At 34.8% G+C, this 21,496-nt stretch overlaps 1 protein-coding gene across 49 annotated transcripts in view; it reads right to left on the bottom strand.

The window, feature by feature from the left end:
- The window catches only part of RIMS1 (regulating synaptic membrane exocytosis 1), a 497,245-nt gene that overhangs the window by 115,696 nt on the left and 360,053 nt on the right, over positions 1-21,496 (bottom strand). For 13 of the 49 annotated variants that reach the window (XM_046005322.1, XM_046005331.1, XM_046005326.1 and 10 more), the window contains one exon: positions 780-892. In XM_046005322.1, the coding sequence (XP_045861278.1) occupies positions 780-892 (113 nt within the window). Of the gene's footprint in view, positions 1-779; positions 893-1,971; positions 2,155-8,285; positions 8,358-18,171; positions 18,256-21,496 lie in introns of all 49 variants that reach the window. The other 36 variants (XM_046005319.1, XM_046005330.1, XM_046005324.1 and 33 more) reach the window with 6 other exon arrangements.

The following is a 21,496-nucleotide window of genomic DNA, read 5'->3' as shown; positions in this document are numbered from 1 at the left end:
TGATAAATCTTTTCACCTACTAAGAAATGGGATAGACCTTGGGTCACATAAGGAAAAAAAAAAAACAAACAGTAACTATTTTAACCCGGCATTGAAATAATCTGGCCCAGATAGTTTAGGGAACCTAATTTCCATTATCGAAACTCTCCTCTCTTTCTGTCTCTGTCTCTCTCACACTCTCTCTCTTTTTCTCTTTCATTCTCTCTTTCTAGGAAAATAAACACAACATGTATGTGCTTAAATAAGAGAACCTGTAAGTAACGATGAACTGTTAAAAAGAAAAAAAACCCAAATTGCTAAAATGTGTCCTCTAAGTTATTCTTTCTTCATAAAACTCGTATAAAAAACCAGAATATTGCAAGTAAGTTAAAATAAAAAATACCAGTAAAGACTTCAATATGATCAAATGCTTGTTTAAAAACATTTTAAAAACAAGCTTAAATAAACCTTCTTCTAACACATAAAATGCCATATTTTACTGAGATTTTAAAAACTATACTTTCTTTTTTTTTTGTCCCTTTGAAAAAAGGTGTTTCTAGGGCTTAATTCATTCTCCCAATCGACAACCTAAAATTCATTCATTCACTCACTCAGCAAAAAACAGAGTATATGCCATGAACCACTATAACTTGGTTCTGGGAATAGAAATCTAAGACACAAAATCCTAGGATTCAGTAAACTACATAAATTAAAGTAGTATTCATTTAATAAAAGGTGTATAAAAAGAGGTGATTCTCAAATCCAAGGTTTTTGGACAATGATCTCTCTTTATTGGATACCTTGTTCTATACTGCCGCTTCTCACTGGCACCTGTGGGAGCTGTCGTCCCCTCCGATTGCTGAAGGGTGTGTCTGCAGGAGAAGGATGGGTTGGACTTGCTTGTCTGTGCATTCTGTGGGCAAAAAACAAAGGGGGGAATGAAATGGTGAAACTCCAAGAGGGCCTGACAAATACTTTTCCCCCCTTCCTATTACTATTAAAACAGACATAAAACTCCTAACTCAGCCTTTGGAAACAAAATCAAATGCTTTTGATGATATGTATAAAAGAAAAACTATAAAAAGGGGCTAAAAGAGACATGGTAATGTCTGTCACACATTGTTCTGCATAACAAATTCCTGAATTGAGTAAAATGAGACTCACTTCTTTGAATTAACTTACTATGAAGTTGTGGCTTTCCATTAAGTTATCCATTTTTGGTAGTGCTGAACCAATATATCTACTTACAGCCTCTGAATCCTAACAATGTAGATAAATTAGTTTAAAAAGGCTGTTGTCTAAATTGCTACTATTAAGTCAATTATTAGATCTAGAATTATTTATAAGTGATTAGAATACTTCTAGCTGTAGACTTTTATAAAAGTTACCATTCACTTGTTTATTTTTAAATAGGAAAAAATTGACAATACTTAAAAAAATAACCTTGGCTATAAAACATACTGGTGCAAGGATCAAAACTACAAATATAAATTTGAGAAGTGTGCAGATAAATTACTACTGCACAAGAGTAAGCTGACCTCCATCTGCTGGCATTCAATTTTTTTTAAACTGAAAAACTTTTAAACACTACGATTTAACTGAACACATACAAAAGATTTTTGTAAAGAAAATTCTCTTATACTTTTGAAAGCAAATACACACTTAATTTTCCAGGTAATTGCTCATAAAGAATTTTACATCATTAAAATAGATATAGATATATATGAATATGCCACAAACAGATGGAAGGACATAAAACAGCCAAATTTAATTTTCAATGATAGCTAATTGGCAGGAACTATAGACTATTATCAGCACAGTGAAGATAGATGCAAGTAATAGAGGATGTGGGAGAGGTTGAAGTGCCACAAAGAAAGGATTAAAAATTATGGTGTCATAATGAGTGAAAGCATCAAGTGCTCAGGAAAGTACAACACCACACCAACACCCGGAGGCAGAACATGAATGCTGGGCTGGACACTGAATAGCGACCTTGTCAGAAGTGGAGAAGGTGGCGCCGACCCTCCAGGGGCAAGGTGGTGGGTAGAACACAGTGTTCTGACACTAGAGTGCTCACTCGACCTTGAGCGAGCGGGATGTTTTCCCCTAAGGACTGGCTGATCAGTCGCTCTTAGGGCTGCGTATCCCCTTCTAGAAAGGCATGGTGGGAGAACCCTAAAACATTAGGGCCAAAAAAGATCTTCAGTCAGCAGGTTCACATTAAGTTTGATACCAACACATTTGTCCAAGGAGAAAACCTGGTTACTCTTACAAGGCAGCAACTTTAAAAACCAGAAGAAACCCACCATCATGCAATCACTGAAATGGAATTCAAAGGAAACTGACAAGTTATTGCAAATGTACATGCCATGTGGTTTTTAGAGGGCTAATCCAGATTCCTTCAATGTAACAAACCTCTTGTTAAGTTGTACAAGGAAAGAGACTTCTGTCTCTTGGTTTTTACTGAATGGCATCTCTAGTGCCTAGAATACAGCCATACAGAGAGCAAGAACTCAATACAGATACCTTGAGTGAATGAATAAATATGATTAGAATAACAAGTACAGTGATACTTCAAGCACTTGCCTTCAAGGAGAAATAGTGCACTGTAGGACTCTGTGTATACTTTTACAATGCTCATAATTTTAATCTGCAGTAGAAGTTTATTCAAAGTAGGCTGCAAAAGGAAGATGTCTTCTGAGGTTAATTTAAGCAGACCAACAAATTAAAATGATGCAATAAGATGGAATATGTTTCATTATTGAACTGACTAAATACAAATGGCTGATGTATGGATAATAACATATCTTCTAAGATAAAAAAAATGTCTGAAAAGATATTTGTCCATATATTAACAGGTAACTTAATATAGGGTTCAAAATTATTATGAAGCCAATTTATGAATTAAGGATTAAGAATTAAAAACTGATACGTATCTTGTTTAAAACAGATACATGCTTTTGCCTTTTTAAAAAATCATTTCCAGTATGTACTTTAAATAAAATGGATGTTTAAAATACCCAATATGGATTATTTGTTACAGTGATAGAAGCAAAGGGATAATACCTCATCCTTTTTGAAACAGTGCTATAAATCCACTTATCAAGTGATTTGAAGTGTCAGAGTAAAAAATAACATATTGGTCACCAGAAGTACTTTAATTATTGAGTATTTTATTCAACTTGTATTCATATTGACAATTTTTCTTTTAAATAAAATGATTTTCACAGCTATAATTATTTTAATTCAGGGTATCTCCTCTATTTCAGCACAATAAAATGGGAAAAAGGTACAACTTAGAACTGTAATAAAGCTACATTTTTATCTTCTTGACCTATGGATTAATGCTTTATTAGGCCCTAATGCAAATCCCAAAACCTGGACTGTTGTCTCAATTTCCAAATTAAAAGAAAAAAGAACTAAAATACATACTAAGACTGTTTGTTCATTCATTCTCAATTGACTTTTCACATAACTCAACCCTACCGAATTAATTTATATGGAAAGCACTGCATGATCAAGTCCTTTCTTTTGGTAAAGAGTTTTTATCTATTACTCTTCACAAGCTATTACCATGAGAATAAACTTCAAGCCATCCTTGTTTGGAATACACTTTCTAAGTGTGGTCTAAAAAATGAATACGGTTTTCACCCTGGTACTGAGAAATTGCATTTCAATTTCACTAAAATCTTACTTCATTCCTTAATAAGAACTAAAAGGACTACTTAAATGTGACTTGAAATATAAATAAATTAGGTGGACCTTATATGGCACCAAACTGAATGGTAAAGATATAAAAAGCAATTCTGGGGACAAATAAATGGCTTTGTAGGTGAGAAAGGCAATACTCACCTATTATTATTTCTATAATAATAATAATTATTATTATTTATAATTATTATATTATATTATATAATAATATTATAATATAATATAAATAATATAATTATTATAATTAATAATTATTATTTCTATAATAGGTGAGTATTATAGAAATAATAATTATAGAATATTATAGAATAAATATAAATATAAATATAGAATATATATATATATATAGAATATTATAGAAATAATAATAGGTGAGTATTATACAGACTGAGACTCCATGACTTAGTGTTCCCATCTCCAAAGTCACAGGTGGGTGGGCAGGGTCTGAGGACACCTTGCACAGTGCTTAAGGTGCATCATTTAGCACTAGATCTGTTTCTTTCTTTGACATGAACTAAAAGTCCCACAAGGACAACAGTCCCTGCTGCCAGCTGAACTGTAACAAATACAAAAGCACAAACCAAAGGGGCGGCGTCAGAAACCAATCTGTCTGAGGAAGAGAGAGGAGGGTGGCAGTACGTCGGAATTCTAGGAAGGAAAACTGAGGAGAGTGAAAATGCAGAACATTGAGAAGAGCAAGGTTTTGGAGATGAGAGATAATGGAACCAAGTACAGTTCATTTCAGACTAGAGGAAAGGCGAATCAATCAAGAAATTCTGAGGTACAGGAGTGAAATGTTGGGAATCCAGGCTGTTGAGCTTTGATGTTTCAGTGGAATGGGATGAGCTAAGAACGTTAAGGTTGCAAGAATGGAAGAGATGGGGAGCCACCATATTAGAGAATGGAACAGGGAGTGCATGGGGGATAGATAAAATGACAGTCACAACTATTCTCTATGGAGCCTCAATATGAAGCCAGGCACTGAATGTCTGTGTTATGTGCACACATACATACACATATATGTTCTTTTTTGATATTCTTACAACTCTGAGAAATATCATTATTCCTATTTTATAGACAGAAAAACTGAGGATAATAGAGTGACTTATAAAAAGACAAAGAGCTAACATGTGGTAAAGGCAGGACCCACACAGATCTACTGAGTGCCAACACTTTCTCCCGGTGCTGCCTATTGAGATAGGCTCTCTTTCCATATCACAAGATGAAAAATGGCAAATCTTTGGATGTATTGTTAATCTTGTAGTAAACAAAATCTAAATATATATCCAAAATGTCAAACTGTCTCACAAGATTTAACAGAATTGTCTTCCTGAGAGTCTGTAGGAATAAAAGGTTTGGGAAATGGCATTTAATGAATACCTATTCCATTTTATAGACCTTTAAATAGCCCAAAATTTTTTAAACAAAATATAAGACTTCTGGAGCAAAATTCTAATGAAAACCCAAGTAAGCCAGTTCACCATCTCCAAATGTGTATCTAAGTATTCACCGAGTCCAATCTATGCCTACTCTCTTCACCCAAGATTAGTGTTTTGACTTGAACTTAAGTAAAACAGATTTCTCACCAAAATCTGAAGTTGTTAGTCAGACATAGCTATTGTTGCAATAGTAAATGTCTCCTAATGCAGCTTAAAAATATAATTCTTTTTTTTTAAATGGCTTGTTAAAGGATGGACATGCACATGGTATTTAAAGTTAACTGTTCAAAATGGTTCCTTCTGTAATGGCCATTAAGGGCCTACACATTCTACTTCCAATAGCACCAGCACAACATAAAATGCATGTATGCTGGGAAGCTTTCCTTCTTAGAACTGGTTAATTCCAAATACTGGTCCTGACAAAACATTCCCTGGATAGGTTGCAGAGTATAGGTTCCACAACAAGAAAAGTCACTAGAGTAGAAAGGGGAAATGACCTGCTACCAAGCAGGTCATATAGCTGAATTCATGTGAGAGTGAAGAGTCAGACTTTTACTATGGAGCTTCCTGAGACAATGTAAAGCACTGCTTTAAATGCTAGGCACAAAAGTCAGAAACGAGTTCTTCTTGTCTCCTGCCTATAACTCGTCACCATATTTTTCAAAATATTTTCTTACAACACTGTTCCCCATAAGGCCAAATTTGTTAAGGCCAACAAAGGGCCTTCAAAATGATGACCATTAAATAGCAAATTCTGCCAGAAACCAAGGCGTGACTGTGTGATCTGAATCCTTTGAGAATGTTGTTAACTTCCCAAAGACCTCGAATCAGTGTCCAAAGCATTCACACTGTAACCTCAATTCACCTGTAGTTAGATGTCAACTCATGGTATCTTCTAAAGAAATAAGAGTGGCACAAACCTAGAAAATCCAGGCCAATTCTTTTGTAACTAGTTATTCAACAACTCACTTAAAAACCAGGCATATGATTTACACTCTATTACAAATCAATGGGGAGCTTTAATTATAATCAAGCAAATCTACACACTTAAAAGGTTTGCGTTTTCTATATTAAAACTTGTTAGCAAAGTAAATAAAGGAAGAGTAATATGAGTATGGTCCTTAAGCAGCAAACATCTGAGACTGGGAAGCAATCAAATTCTTGCTATACTTTTTTCAGGGATGGAGGATTTGTGTTTATCTACAGATAGTTTCAGTGTTATAGAGGAAATGCCCAAATATTACTCATTTGTAGTTAAGCACCATTAGTTGATTCTAGAATCATCTAGCATTTTATAAAACAGTATCCTATTGTGAAAAAGACTTGTTCACTGATATATCCTAAATAAAACTGCACATGGTAGTCACTCAACTAGTAACTGTTAAATGAATTAAAGCCTGAATGGAATAAAAAGAATAAGACTCAGAGGAAAAATTTCAATCATGTCGAAGTAATTGAAATTCTGTCTGTCTCTGAGGCAGACGGGCAGTGTATGGTTGAAGATTAAAAACTTGTGTAAGGAACTTAAGTCATTTATAATTCTAGTAAAGAAGCTGCGGTTAACGGAGCAGACATCAAAGAATATGTAAATGGAAACATAATCAATACAGTTTCATTACAGGCTATCTATCTATCATGTATCTAAAGTGCTAGAACTTTGTTCTTCATTCCTTTTCTCAAAGCCTAACTCTTTTGTAAAACTCAATTTCTATTCAACGCTTTCTGAATTCTCTAAATCTCCATTCTATTGTAAATTAGAGTCCCTAAACAGTCAATATCTCCATAGATATTAGCCAAGAGTAAATTCTATCTTCTCTTTATCCACACCCCTTCATGTAACTAATAGCTACTCATTTTTCTGATCTCAACTCAGAAGTAGTATCTTCTGGGTAGATTCCCTCTTTTGCTGTTCCCTGTTTTATTCCTTGAACTTAGCACATCGCTTCGCACATATCTTTTAAATGACTAACTGAACTGTTCAGAGTTTATCTCAATTAAGCCTACTGCAACAGCCTAGTGGTGACTAGTATCTGCCCTTGGAGCTTCCAACCCACATTACAAAATGTTGTTACAGTGATCTAAAATTTTGGAACTCAAAGCCAGTCACCAGCCTCTCAAGCCCATCAATGGCTCATGAAGGTATAAAGCAGAAGCTGAAATTCTGTTAAACAATCCCCAAGGTCACTTGTGACATAACATCTAACAGATTTCTCCAGCTTTATTTTCAACGCTCTCTCCCATCTCCTGGAAGAACTCGCCCTCTCAAAATATGGATCCCCCAAATCAAGAGTGAAGTTTATGCCTCAGCGTTTTCTCATTTTTTTTTCTTTCTCATGGAATATTTTCTTCACATCTACTTTCATATATCTGGATTTCGCTCAGGTGACACCTTTTATGAGATATCTCCTTTCTGCCCTACACTCTTTTTCCTGTGTTTTCACTGTATCTTGTGCATACCTTTATAATAATAGCTGTAAGACTTCAATCCATTCTTTCATTTACATCTGTTTCCCTCTGCATGTTCTCAGTGCTTTTTTGGACGAATGAATAATGTATTAATGGGACATTAGGTGTTTTTTACAAGTATGTAAAATAATGTATTAGTATCTTACACCAAAAAAAAATTAAAAAAAATATAAAGTTGGATGAATTACAAAGAAAGGTCAGTAATTCCTTTAATTTTTATATTAACTCAACAAATATCTTTCAGATACAGGTAGAATCTTAGATGTACTTGCAGAAAAGAGATTTAAAAGATGACATCATTCAGATAAATAATAGACACTCAAAATATTTGCATCTTCTAAGTATTATATTCATTAACATTTAAGAATCTCAGAAAATCTCAGAAACAAAATATTAATGTCCTAATATGTAAATAGTAATGAGCACAGATCTTGTCTTCTTTAATAATCAGCGTGATGACTAAGAGACATATCTGAGATTTTTCTTAAACCCTAAGATTTAAGGGCCACCTTCAGATTACCCTCCTCTTGTTTTTTGAGGCTATTCCCGTATGGGAGATCTATTTACATGAATGTCTTTAAACATCACAGGCTATGTTTAAAAACTGATCATGTAAAATGAGAGTTTAAGGCACCCCTGAATTTATCAGTTGAAAGAGAAGATGGCCACACAGCACAACACCAAGCCTACCTTTCTGCATCAGAGGCAGTGCCTTTCCTAGTCTGTTTTTGGATGCTAGATCTTTCAGACTTTCTGGAGTGCCTGTGGAATGAAATGTTAAAGAAATACAAAATATATGATGAATACAGCTACAGTAGTTTCATACAATGATAAAAACAATAGACATGAAAAATGACAACTATCTTTTTAGATGGTTTTGTCAGTCAGTGCTTTTAAAAATAAAAACAAAAAATAATAAATAAAAATCTGAACTGGTGCTGGGTGGGAGACATAAGTTGCCCAACAGGAGACCCAAGTAGGGGATTCCCTTATTTAAACAGGTCTGTCTGCAGGAATGATTTAGTATGGACCCCCATTGAGCAACTTTGCCTCTCCTAATGAATAAACAAGTCCGGGGAGAAATGGAGCAAGGACAGATGTGATGACAGCAATGGTTTGGGTGCTGAAAGACTACAAAGGGGGATGTGCCCTTTGCATTTACGAGTGGAAACAGGGTCCTGCAAGGATTTGTCGTTTGTTATTCTTCTCCCACAAAATATGAGAAGAAAAATACGATAGTGAAATATGCTTCCCGTAATCATTTTAAATCAAGTATTAAAATTATATCCAAAGTTATTAAAAACATGCTTTTGAAACCATGCAGCATTTTAAAAAGCTGATTACACATCACCAATCAAAGAATCAAGTTCTCAATTTACTCTATATCCCAGACATATATATATATCAAACCTTCGGAACTTGAAATGAGTTTTCCTAAAGAAATGTTTCTATAGAGAGCTTACCTCCCTAAGCAGCAGCTCACATAGGCTATTTGACCTAAAATGTGTCTCGCCTACTATATATTTGAAATAAATATAAAATATTATGGTTAAGATACTAAAATTTATTATTAAAAAAATCCCAGAGAAACCATCGAAAGTAACATGCATTTTAATCTTGATAATTTATATTTTTCTCTCAATAGTTGATTCTTTACAATTTATGCTTATTTTTCTTTCCTGGTATCACTTCCTTCCAACAACAAAGAGACAACTGTCTGTCATTCCCTACTAATGCCAGATAGTCAGAGTATCTCATATATGCCAACCCCTGATGTCCCTACTAGAAATACATGTCAAAGTATAAAGTCCAACAGGGTGTACAGACTTCTGGGGCTGCTCCTCTCTCCCCATATCTTTTGCTATTGCCAAAACTGGGTCCACCCTGTGTTGCCCTTCTAATTCTGGGCTTCAGCTGTGTGTTCTCAGGTTTTCTGTTACCATGACGTCTCACTTTCATCTCACAACTGATGAAAAAAGTGTTGATGCAGACGAGAGAAACATCTCTTGCTTACCACTTTCCTTGAATTGTTAGAAAAGAGGACATATGGAAGGATAACTCTAGGTCAGGTACTGAGGGAGGTACTGACTTATTAACCTTCATGACAATCCTTTCAGGTATCATCTTTATTTCAAAGATGAGGAAACAGGCTCAGGACAAGCCCACCCAGTCAGTAAGATGTAGACCTGGGATAAGAATGTAAATATGTCTAGCTCCTAACCTGTTTCTGTCATGTATTATCAGCAGAGAGAAAGGAGGAAGCTGGGTCTGATGTATGTCCTTGGGGCTGCACCCTTCCTCAAGAAGGGAAGAAACTATGACATATAGGGGTAGGCCTTGGAAAGCACTAAGAGATACTATCTCATATTAAAGGAATATCTCTGCTATCTTGTTTACTCTGTGGATCCTATGATGAGGAGGGGACACTGTAGTGTGTAGAAGAGTGGAGAAGTACATGGCCCAGGCCTGCAATCGATGGGAGGTGGTTGCTGGGAAGGAAAGCCAGTTCCTAAAGCACACGGAACGCAGGCATATAGATAGCAGGAGAAGCTGCTGGAGGCCCAGTAGGCATCTGAGCTCAAAATAAAAAAATACCATTATGGGGATGGGGAGGGAGACAACCATAAGAGACTCTTAATCTCGCAAAACAAACTAAGGGTTGCTGGGGGGAGGGGGGAATGGAGAGGCTGGTGGGTTATGGACATTGGGGAGGGTATGTGCTATGGTGAGTTCTGTGAAGTGTGTAAGCCTGACGATTCACAGACCTGTACCCCGGGACAAATAATACATTATATGTTAATAAAAAAATACCATTATGGGAAACTGATGCTTTTTTTGTGACACTTTTAGAGCTCTTCAGACATCTTAAACATGTCAAGGTAAAGTTGAACCCCACCAGAGGCCTGTGTTGGTGGTTTTGTTTTGCTTTGTTTTGTTTTGTTTTTTTCCATCCTGTAGAGCAGAGGAAGTGACAAGCTAATGTTCACATTATTGGACCACAAGAGTGCCCAAGGACTGAGAGGACAAATGTTCCTTTTCTCATATTCAGCAGAATGAGAGCAGAGTTTTATGTCAATTCATGAAACTCCCTGTCATAAAGGTTCTCACCCATTTATTCATTCAATAAATATTTGCTGAACATGTACAGAAGCCAGACTGTTCTAAGTGCTTGGCCTATGTCTGTGGGGGGGAGAAAAGATTTCTGCCTTTAAGCAATTGACATTTTATCTGTAGGAGAAAAATAATACACAGCAACAACAAAAAGCCCTCAATATCTTGAGGGCTTATCCCAGATCTATTTCTTACTTAAATTATATAGTATAATCAAGGGTGGCAAATACTAGCAACAACAAAATGTATACCAGAGCCAGGAGGATCAGAAATGTGTGTGAGGGTAAGGTTTGGGGGCAGATGCAGAGTGCTGTTTTCAGCAGGGTGATCAGGGAAGGATTCACTGAATAGGTGACACAAGGTGAGAAGGGAGTTAGCCACCTATATCTCTCATGGAAAATGTATCTCAGGAAAATGAAACAGCAAGTGCATAGGCCCTAAGGCAGATGTGTGCCTTGTATGTCTGAGCAAAGTAAGGAAACTGGAAAGGGAAGTTCTGAGAGGGAGAAGTCAGATGACAAGTTTGGTGATGGGGGGGAGGGAGAGGGGAAGAGTATGGGGGGAGGAGGAGAGACATGTAGAGTCCCGTAGATTCTCGTACAAACTTTCTACTACTGCACAATGAAAGGGCTTATGGACATCTTGTAGAACTTGTGTGTTTTGTTTCTATCCCTACTAATTTCTATTACTCTTTCTAGATTCGATTGAGACTTGACTTCTGTAAAACTTTCAACTCTCCTTCCTCTTCTCATCCTTACAATATAAAACACTCACATGCTAGACTGATTATCCCAATAATCCATAACGAGGGCGAAGACAATCATCACAATGCCAATACCAAGGACAGCTAACACTTACGGAGAACATGCTGGGTGCTTACATGACGGCTTTACCTGCACTAAGTCATCTATAATCTCACCAATCTTGTGAGGTGTGGACTACTGTTTTTTTTTTTTTTTATCCCGTTGAAAAATAAAAAGATTGAGGCTTAGAGAGATTAAATAACTTCCTCTAATTCACAAAGGCATTACCTATGAAACCATGAGGTGAAAGAAGACTCCAGCAGTCTCAACAGCAGTGAACACAGGCATCCGTGGCAGAGAAGATGCCAGAGCCCAGTAGTTTAAAGCATGGACTGTGGATTCAGCCCGTCTGGGTTTAACTACTGTTTCTGCCTTGTGAGGTGATTTTAGTCAAGATACTTAACCACTCTGAGCCTCGGTTTTGCGTTTCTTGTTCTGACCTGTGAAGTGGAGATAATACTAACCTCTCACAGACTTGCCAATTCTACTTCAATATCACTCAGTACTTGTGTTACAGTTGTGACATTACAGAGAACAAGGGTTTGTAGTAGTTTGGGAATTTTAATTACTCAGAACTAGCAAGAGGTAAGTGCTATGAAAGTATTATTTAAACGGATAATAACACATATTTGTTTTGTCTACAGCAGTGCTGAGCTCAGTCAGTGTTCTGTAATCAGATGACAATAACTCATGAGAGGTTCATACATCTAAATTTTTATTTCCTTTTTTAACCCTCTTGTTAAGAATGACCTTTTTCCCCTCTCCAAATAGTATAGAAACTTATATTTACTGAAGATTCACCTAAAGATTTCTATAAAGGATAGGTCTTTATAATTCTTTTTAACCACTTAAAAGGATCTTCAAATTGAGTTACACTTAATTGTAATAATTCAGTGTAAAGCAAGAATACAGAATAGAAAATTTTAATGTCTTTTCCACTCCAAATCCTAATAGTTATAGCTATGAATATATTATATTTTTTAAACACAGCTATTTCTTAGAATAGAGGTTTTTGATATGTGAAATAGGAATGATTAGAACAATCAGCCTATATTTACGTACTACTACACTATTAAAACTATTGATCATATGATCATAAAATGAATCATAGTGAAATGCACTATCTTCTACCTTACATTACTCTTTCTAAGTTCCTTGTGATCAGGAAAGGCATCTGTCTTGAGTTAGACTGTAACATTAATACCTAGCACATGGTGGCTGCTCATAAATATTTATTAAATGCATGGTTAAAAAAGTAACTATTTTGAGTATTATCCTGTAATTTGAGAGTTTAAAAAATTACAATAAGTAAAAAAATAACTACAGTTATAAAATTCACTTTACATCAAATTAAGTAAATTTAGAAATAGAACTTTTCATTGTTTTCTGGGCTTCAGTAAAATACAAAATATCACAAACAAAAAATGGCATTTGGTTATTGACTTATGCATTGTGAATGTCAATCATTATTATTGGCCCCCTATATGCTTATCATGTTGCAACAAGGCAGCATAGACACAATTTTAGTCTTAAAGGGACACTACAATTCAGCTAAGCCATCTACAACTACCTAAATTTACAGATGAGGAAACAGAGTCCCATAAGGTTTAAGTGGCTTATACAAGGTAGTAGCGGCCTTAATTATTTGGTGAGGACACCACCATCATGTCCTCATGTACTTTGGTTCTCTGCCCACTCTGCCATCCAGTGACTTGAATGATTTAACTTTATTGGAGGGACCCCTGGAGAGAAGTGAATAAAACAGGGTTATAGCATTTCCATTATGTCTTACTTATTTTGGGTTGTAACATGTTTTGTTCTATTAAAACTTTTTATCATTTTATATTCATAAAGAATGTTTCTTTGGTCTAGACGTGCATGAATCAGAAATACTGAGCTTTCTTTTCTCTTCACAACTTAATCATTATATGGTTTTGGCTTTATGATACTTAGTTCACAGGGCACAAATAGAATTCTTAAAAAGTTAAAAATGGAGGTATAACAATTATTTTATTATTAAATCAAAGGAAGAGTAAGTAATAATCAGAGAAGTGGGAGTATTCTTAATTAAATATAATTTTTTCGAAGCTCCGTTTTTAATTATTGTTCTATTAATTTAAATGTTAAGATTCATAAAACGTACTAATGAAGAGAGGTAATTGTTAAAATCTATTTCTGTGCTACTTTCCTTTCCTCTTCAGTAACTAAATTCAATCAGAGCAATTCCCTGAAGACATTGATAAATACAGCTTTTCTGAAGGTATTACAATTCTATTAAAGTCTAAAATCAACATGTTAATAAAATAGTAGTATTACTTAAGGCTATTTTATTTTAAAGATTTATTTTTTTATTTGAGAGAGAGGGAGCACTGTGGGGGAAAGGGACCAAGAAAGGGAGAGAGTCTTAAGCACACTGGGTGCTGCGCCCCTCATAGGGCTCCATTTCACAACCCCGAGATCCAACCTGAACCCCTGAACTGAGAACAAGAGTCAGACACTTAACCAACTGCGCCATCCAGGTGCCCTTATTTAAGACTATTTCATAATAAAATGAAAATATCTTTGTTTGTTTTTAAATCCACAACGTTTTAATTTAATTAGAATTAGTCCTGATAACATAAGAAAATATCTGTATATATGCTGGCTAACTACCTGGATGGCTGATTGGGGAATACAAATGTCTATCATCTTGTCTCTTCATAAGCTTAGTAAGAAAACTTTATATCTGCATAGAATCTACCTAAGTAAGAAATGTCCATATGCAGTGAAGATGGCTGCATACGATTAGGATGTGTGCACCCTTTTTGTACAGTATGGATATTTATGTATATGACAACAGCCATTAAACAGGCTTAAGTATTTTAGTGGATTGAGTATATTTCACTCATTCAAATAAAGAACATTTTTGAAAAGCACAGATAACAAAAGACGTTATCAAGCAAATAAAAATGGTAAGTAAGGTACTGAATTTATAAATGGTTCTACATTAACTCTGCATCACTCTGGCAATTGCCATGAACTCTGGAAGTAAAAAAGTAGGTGACCTCTTTATTCCAGAAATATTTTTAATGGAGAAAGAATATTCATTCAGTTTGAATCAAAGGAAACGACCTGACACTTTTGGACAGAGATTCTAATAGGCAATTAGCTGCTACTAAGTGACGAGTGTGGAAAACTATACAAACGTGATTATTCACAAAAGAAATAGGCTTAATCTCACAAAACAAACTGGGGGTTGCTGGGGGGAGGTGGGATTGGGAGAGGGGGAGCGGGCTATGGACATTGGGGAGGGGAGGCGAACCATAAGAGACTATGGACTCTGAAAAACAACCTGAGGGTTTTGAAGGGTCAGGGGTGGGAGGTTGGGGGAACAGGTGGTGGGTAATGGGGAGGGCATGTTTTGCATGGAGCACTGGGTGTTGTGCAAAAAGAATGAATACTGTTACGCTGAAAAAATAAATAAAATGGAAAAAAAAAAAGAAATAGGATCTACTTTAGTGACTCAGGAACTAATCTTTAACACGGTGGGATGTTTTACTTGTTGCAATAATTTATTCGTTGCCAACAATTTAAAGTCCTGGAAAATAGGGTTGTTTCATCAAATATTTTTAGTATTTATTTAACTCACACACCCTAAAGATGTCATGTATAACAATGCAAAAATATTCTCAATCAGACAGAGTTTGCAACTTCAAGCTAATGAAGTGTTAAAATACATCTCAAAATTATCAAATAAGAATATATTGCATTTTCCTGAAAAAGCATTTATGCCAAGAATATTTTAAAGTAGAATTATATAATAACAATTACGATTACTTATACTAGCCTTTCACATTTAAGAATGATTGATTCAACTGTGAGCACTAAACTCAGAACCTTGATGCTTCAGGGATGTATTAAAATACATTCTTTTCTAACTTGAACACAAAAATATTGATTAATTTGAAGCCACAAGAAGATGCAAATCTTATTAAATTCACAAACAGAATTATGGATACTCAGGTTCATAAAAGTTACTTTTACATGTTAAAATAATGCCATTTACAAAGAGGTATTTTGTTATTGGAATGATTATGTTTTAAACCGTCTTCACATTTTTAGTAATTAAACTGCAGGGAAATTTTCCCTACAATTTTAAAGTCAGAATCATCCCCTGGGGTTCTAAATTTATGTATTTTTTTCCTCATCATTGTTTGTTTTAAATATTCTACAAATTCTAGGACATCTTCCTAGATCTAGAAAAACCTGCTTCCATGTTAATTCCAAATATATCTATTATATAACTTGAGATGACATCAAGATTGTTTAAAACAAATTAAATTGCGGGAAAATGGTATGTTAAAAGTCGTGTGTGTGTGGGTGTGCACATATAACCACAAGTATATTTATGCTGTAAGAAATAAGGGGGCAACTAAATGCTTTCCAACTTATTAGAGAACTGTCTTAAGCAAAATTTTTTGCTTATTTTCAAAATAATCAAATACGACCTTGATTCAAGACCTCCAAAGGCTGATTATATAAACTGTCACTGATTTTAGAATATTTTCCTAGTTGTCAGCGATCTAGGGCAAAAGTCAAATGATGCCCAAATCATCATGAGCATTCAGTGTCTCCAAATCTGATGTTATCTTCCCTTCATTTGGAAATTGGCAGAAACTTCTGAATAAGTAAATAACGCTGATAAGAGGTAAAATGCAAGTGTTAAGTTTTGTCAAGTGGCTGACATGGTTACCTACAAATATAACATCTGTTGATTTAGCTATTTCTCTGTCATATTTATGGGCACATTTTATTCCTATATTTTAGTAAAAGTTTATTGTAAATAACTTTCTGTTCCATATGTATCAAGGCATTTAAAATATATGTGTTTTGGTTGAACATAGATCTTATATACAAATAAGTCATAATAAAAAATAAAATGTATATTCAGAATTATGTACTAGCAAAATTTCCTTAGTGATCTCATCTAAAATGATCATTTCTGCTCCTAAAATTTACTCATAAAGTATGTATACAATCTACGAAATCAAATAACATAATTAATTCATATGTCATTAAATGACAACTAATTTCCATCTCACATACCTAAAAACTGAAACTATTATTTGGACTTCCATTTTGCTTAATTTGTGACCCAACAGACTTACATTTATATTCATTATAAAGACCGTTATATTTAATTGTCTTGTACTCAAGCAGCATTACATGAGATGAAATTTACTGACTCATTTGTCTGGAATACAGTCAAAAGCTTTCTAGAACTGTGTTTTATAAAAGGAAGTTCTAAGTTCTTGATGGCCAGAACCTTGCTTTTCTTAAACACTGCTGTGTCTCTAGCCATAGTAAGAGGGCACACTGCAGACCACAATAAATATTTGTTGAATGAATGAGTAGCAATGTGGATGTAAGTTTTATTTAATTTATATGATTGCTTTATATTTTATCTGAAAATACTTTAAATTTAGAATAATTTTTAGATTGGAGATTTGCTAATTGTTCTACTCTCCGAAATTCTGTCCTAGGCATCAAAAGGAATTAGTTTTAAATTTCAAATACAAAGTCATCTTAAAATGCAAATTTCTTAAAGATTAAAACATGATCAAAATACTCTTAAAGTCTTTATAAACTACCAGTTTGTAGTCTTTTCCAAACTGGTAAAATGACTTAATTTTCTCTGAATGACAAGGCTTAGTTTTTCTTCCAAATTGAAATCCTGAAGTTATCTTGATAATTTACAGATACAGAAAAAAAAATTTACATCACTCTTATCTAAGATTGCAATTATTCTGCTATCTATATCTACACATACTGGAAATGAACAAAAGGAAACTTTTGTAAATTCTTTACTAGTTGTTCTGTTTCTGAGCTACCAAATACGCTTCACTTCAATCAATATACCAATATGCTGACTGAATTTCTGCTTCGACTAGAAGAGAAGCACCCCAACATCCAATAACTTTTTGTGACCAGTCAGAAAAAGATATTTAAAGCCAATGACTATATGTAAGAAGCACGGTAAAACAGGAGAACTGGGTTAGCTATGCCTGTGAGAAGGATAACACAGCATTTCTGACATTATCAGCATGAGGCACATTCAAAGGACTGATGCTACTTTTAAAGACCTACCTTGTAGATTGACACTAGCCTTCGACAATATTTGATTTAAAAACACCATATACATACAATATATAAGAGCCAGTTATTTTACTTCCAATCAGATATTTTTAATGTTCCCCCAAACCTAAGACAACTGAGATTAAACCATCAACCAATATAACAAAGAAAAGTCTTCCGTGACAGATTTTAATATATTTTAAAACACCTGAAAATTTTTATTTATTCATGTTTAAACAAAAACAATATTTAAAAATGTTTCTAGAAAATCAAAACACTGAAACAAATGCTCATTTAAAACAGAACTCTTCCACTGGATCTGACTTTCTTGTGTTTAAACTACGCCATCTGCATGCCACCCTCATTTTAATAACACGCTGAGGTGCTTTATTAGAGGTGGGATGCATTTAGTGATGGAATCACAACATATCTGGTTCTGGCTCCTGAGAGGAAGCATATAATGACCAACACTTCTCTTGGTTATCCTTCACTTGGTGGCCTATCAACCTGTTGAAGCCACTTGTCTGTGAGGAGGAGTTGGCTAGTACCTGTCATTCTCCGGAGACGCATGCTGGATTTGAATCCTGGGGCTAGGAGGTCGTCTCCTATCTAGGGAGGGGGACCATCTACCCCTGTTTGCCCAATGAACAAGACAGGAAAAAACAGGACATTTAGTAACTCCTAAAATAAAAGAATATATGGAACATTAGGACTGGAAAAGCACCCCAAAAAGGCAAAGTGTCGATTTTTTGCTCCATAATTTACTCTTGATTTTGATAAGCCTTGGACAGATAGATTATAATATTTTAAGAAAATAAATCTTGTCACCCTATAAGTGAATAGAAAAACAATTTATTTGGGAAGATGTTTGAAATCTATTGTGTGTAATTTTGTTCTTTTGAAATGTTCTTGTGTGTGTGTACATATCTACACACACACACACAATATATGACTTAAGTTAAAAAGATGCACCCTTAAGAACTTGGCTTATGTTTGAATAAAATAGGTTTAATAAGTTACCGATGCTTTTTTGATACTAGGCATTGGAATTACTGGATAAAGCGGCAAAGATAAGGTATGTGGATTTAATACAAAGCAGAAACACAGTTTTCTATTTCTGCGTTTACAATAATACCTTTTTTGTGATCAACAGCAAAATGAAAGTTTGAATCTTCATTCTTTTATTAAACTACCTTGAGATTCTGTCTGTGTACAACCACAAATTATAAACACCTAGTTGAAAACTGAGAAGAGGCAATAAAGGACTGGACAGGCCAGATTTGGGAATTTTTATATATTAGATATGAACACTTTGAATAGGATAATTCCTCTGGATATTGGCTTCCTTGTATGCAACAAGGGATAATTGAATTGTCTCTAAGCACTCATATGGCTGCAAGCATTATAATTATCCAGACTAGTCCTAACGTTTTAAAAAAAAAAAGCCATCTTCTTGGCCATTTCACTTAGCTGACTGGATTTATTATTTGGACAAAAGCAGCAAAGGGCTGTCAACATGTGACTAGGCTATCTGAGATCAGCAGGTACTTGATTCTGAAAGCCCCCTCAAGTCTGTGCTTCATCAGTCCCCCTTAGAAAGACAAACTTGCCATGATTCAAGTAGGGATTTAAGGAAACTATGAAGCAGATAAAGGTGTCGATAGCAGAACTTGGGGAGCAAACTGTGTTACATGTTTGTGAAATTTAAAATACTTTGCATTAATTTTAAATTTAAATTTTAAATTTAAATTTCTTAATAATTTTAGATTATTTAAATGGTTGGTCAGTCCAATCTGATTGCTCTAAAATGTGTTTCACTTTATTGGCTTTTGTTCTGCAGAGAGAATAAAGAAAAATATTTCTAAAATAATTGAGAACAATCACAACCACAATATCCTCTACATTATGTTGTGCTTAGTCATGTTAAAACTGACAGAGTTGGAAGTGTTTACAGTATGTGAAAACACAAAAATACAGTTAATGTGGGTTTTTTTTGGTGAAGTACTCAGTCACGTTAGCTTGACAACATCATGAATAACCTTGCTTCTTGAGGCAAAATTCCAGTCCTTGTGTTTATTTAAACAAAAAAGTAAAGAAAAATGCTGTAGTTATGGAACATGCTGCGAAAGCTACAAGAGGGAAAGGTGTACATTTGGAAACAGGCAACTGTGAACGCAAGCTATTAAAAAGTAATTTTTGATGAAATATGTAGCATAATACATGTATTACCTGGATACTCAAAGTCCTTCTGAATATGCTGATATATGGTACCAATGTAAGAAATCCATTTGCTTTTCCCTCATATATTTAATATGGGAGCAAGATCAATTTACACTCAATTTTTGTCCAAAGACTAGATATTACATAAGTTTGACTATAACATATTTGTGAGTTTCAAATATTTTAGTATATCTTATATACTTTTAAATTATGTGCAACATCTTTCTCTCCTATGACACAGAAGAAAAGGCCAACAATGGACTTTTTATCCCCTTGTTGTTGAGCCAAATACATATGGTGCAGCTTCCATTTTCATCTTGGAAGGTAGCATGACAGGCTATGTTGGAGTTATTAATCATGAAGTTGAACCAGCTCCTTCTTGATTTCTCTTCCCAATATAGCCTGCCTAGAAATTACTGGTTAGTTACGGTATTAGTATTTCAGTATCACGTATCCCATATTCATTAATTAAGACCCTCTGTTTGCTCAGAGCTCATCCCTTTCCCTGTGATCACAGCAGCAGAAGAAATGTCACTCTGATGGCTGATGGGCTGAATTAACAGGCTATGAGCTCCCTTCATAGGGAACTAGACTATTTGTTTTTGTTTAATTTTGACAGTTACAGAAAAAGTAATCAATATATATTTGTGAATGTACAAGTAGATAATAAATTATCACAGATAAGAAATAATAAGAACCTTAACTAAGAGATTAACAGTGGTGAGGGGACCCATTGATGAGATACACAGGAATTAGAACTGACAGGTCTTGGTAAGCAATTAAATGGTTCTTATGTCATGTCTTTCCCCCCCCCGGCACTGATGGACTGTAAAACATACGTGTGCGTGTTTGAGTGTGCAATTAATATTTACACTTGCATATGTACACCTTTCAATGGTGCATATCTCCTGGCAGAACATAGCTAAGCAGTTCAATTTTCTAAAAGAGAAATTTATGGAAATGTAAACCATTTACTCCATAAATGGCACAAGTAAGAAACTTGTGAACTACTGTATTAGAAACCAAATCTGAGCAAATGAGACAACTGATTATACAGCATGTATTTTTATTGTCTAATCCCACTATTCATTTTAGTCCTTAAAAAATGGGTAATGCACATTAAGGAGGACACTTGTGATGAGCACTGGGTGTTGTATCTAAGTGGTGAATCACTAAATTCTACTCCTGAAACTCATACTACAGTATATGTTAACTAACTGGAATTTAACTAAAAACTTGAAACAAAAAAATAAATTAATAAGTAAAAAATAATTCCAATAATTGTTTTAAAGTAAAATTAATATAGATACTTATACTCTGAGACAAAGTTTATTTTAATTCAATTTACAGGTGTTACGTTTTAGGTAGGTTCCTCCTTTCCCCTTAGTCCCTGTGTTTCCATACAGAGGGAAATTCATTCAAGCAATGCTCCTGGTCTCTTTCTACCCTCTACCCCAGGAAAGGAGAACTGGCTTATTTTTTAAATTTTTATCTTTTTTTAAAGCTTTTACTTATTTATTTGAGAGAGAGACCACACACAAGCAAGGTGAGAGGCAGAGGCAGGGGAGAAGCAGGCTCCCCACTGAGCAGGGAGCCTGAACTGGGGTTGATCCCAGGAGATCATGACTTGAGCCGAAGGCAGAGGCTCAACCA

Source organism: Meles meles, chromosome 5 (assembly GCF_922984935.1).
Source record: "Meles meles chromosome 5, mMelMel3.1 paternal haplotype, whole genome shotgun sequence".
Classification (NCBI taxonomy): Eukaryota; Metazoa; Chordata; class Mammalia; order Carnivora; family Mustelidae; genus Meles; species Meles meles.
This window is presented reverse-complemented; position numbering and strand designations above follow the sequence as displayed.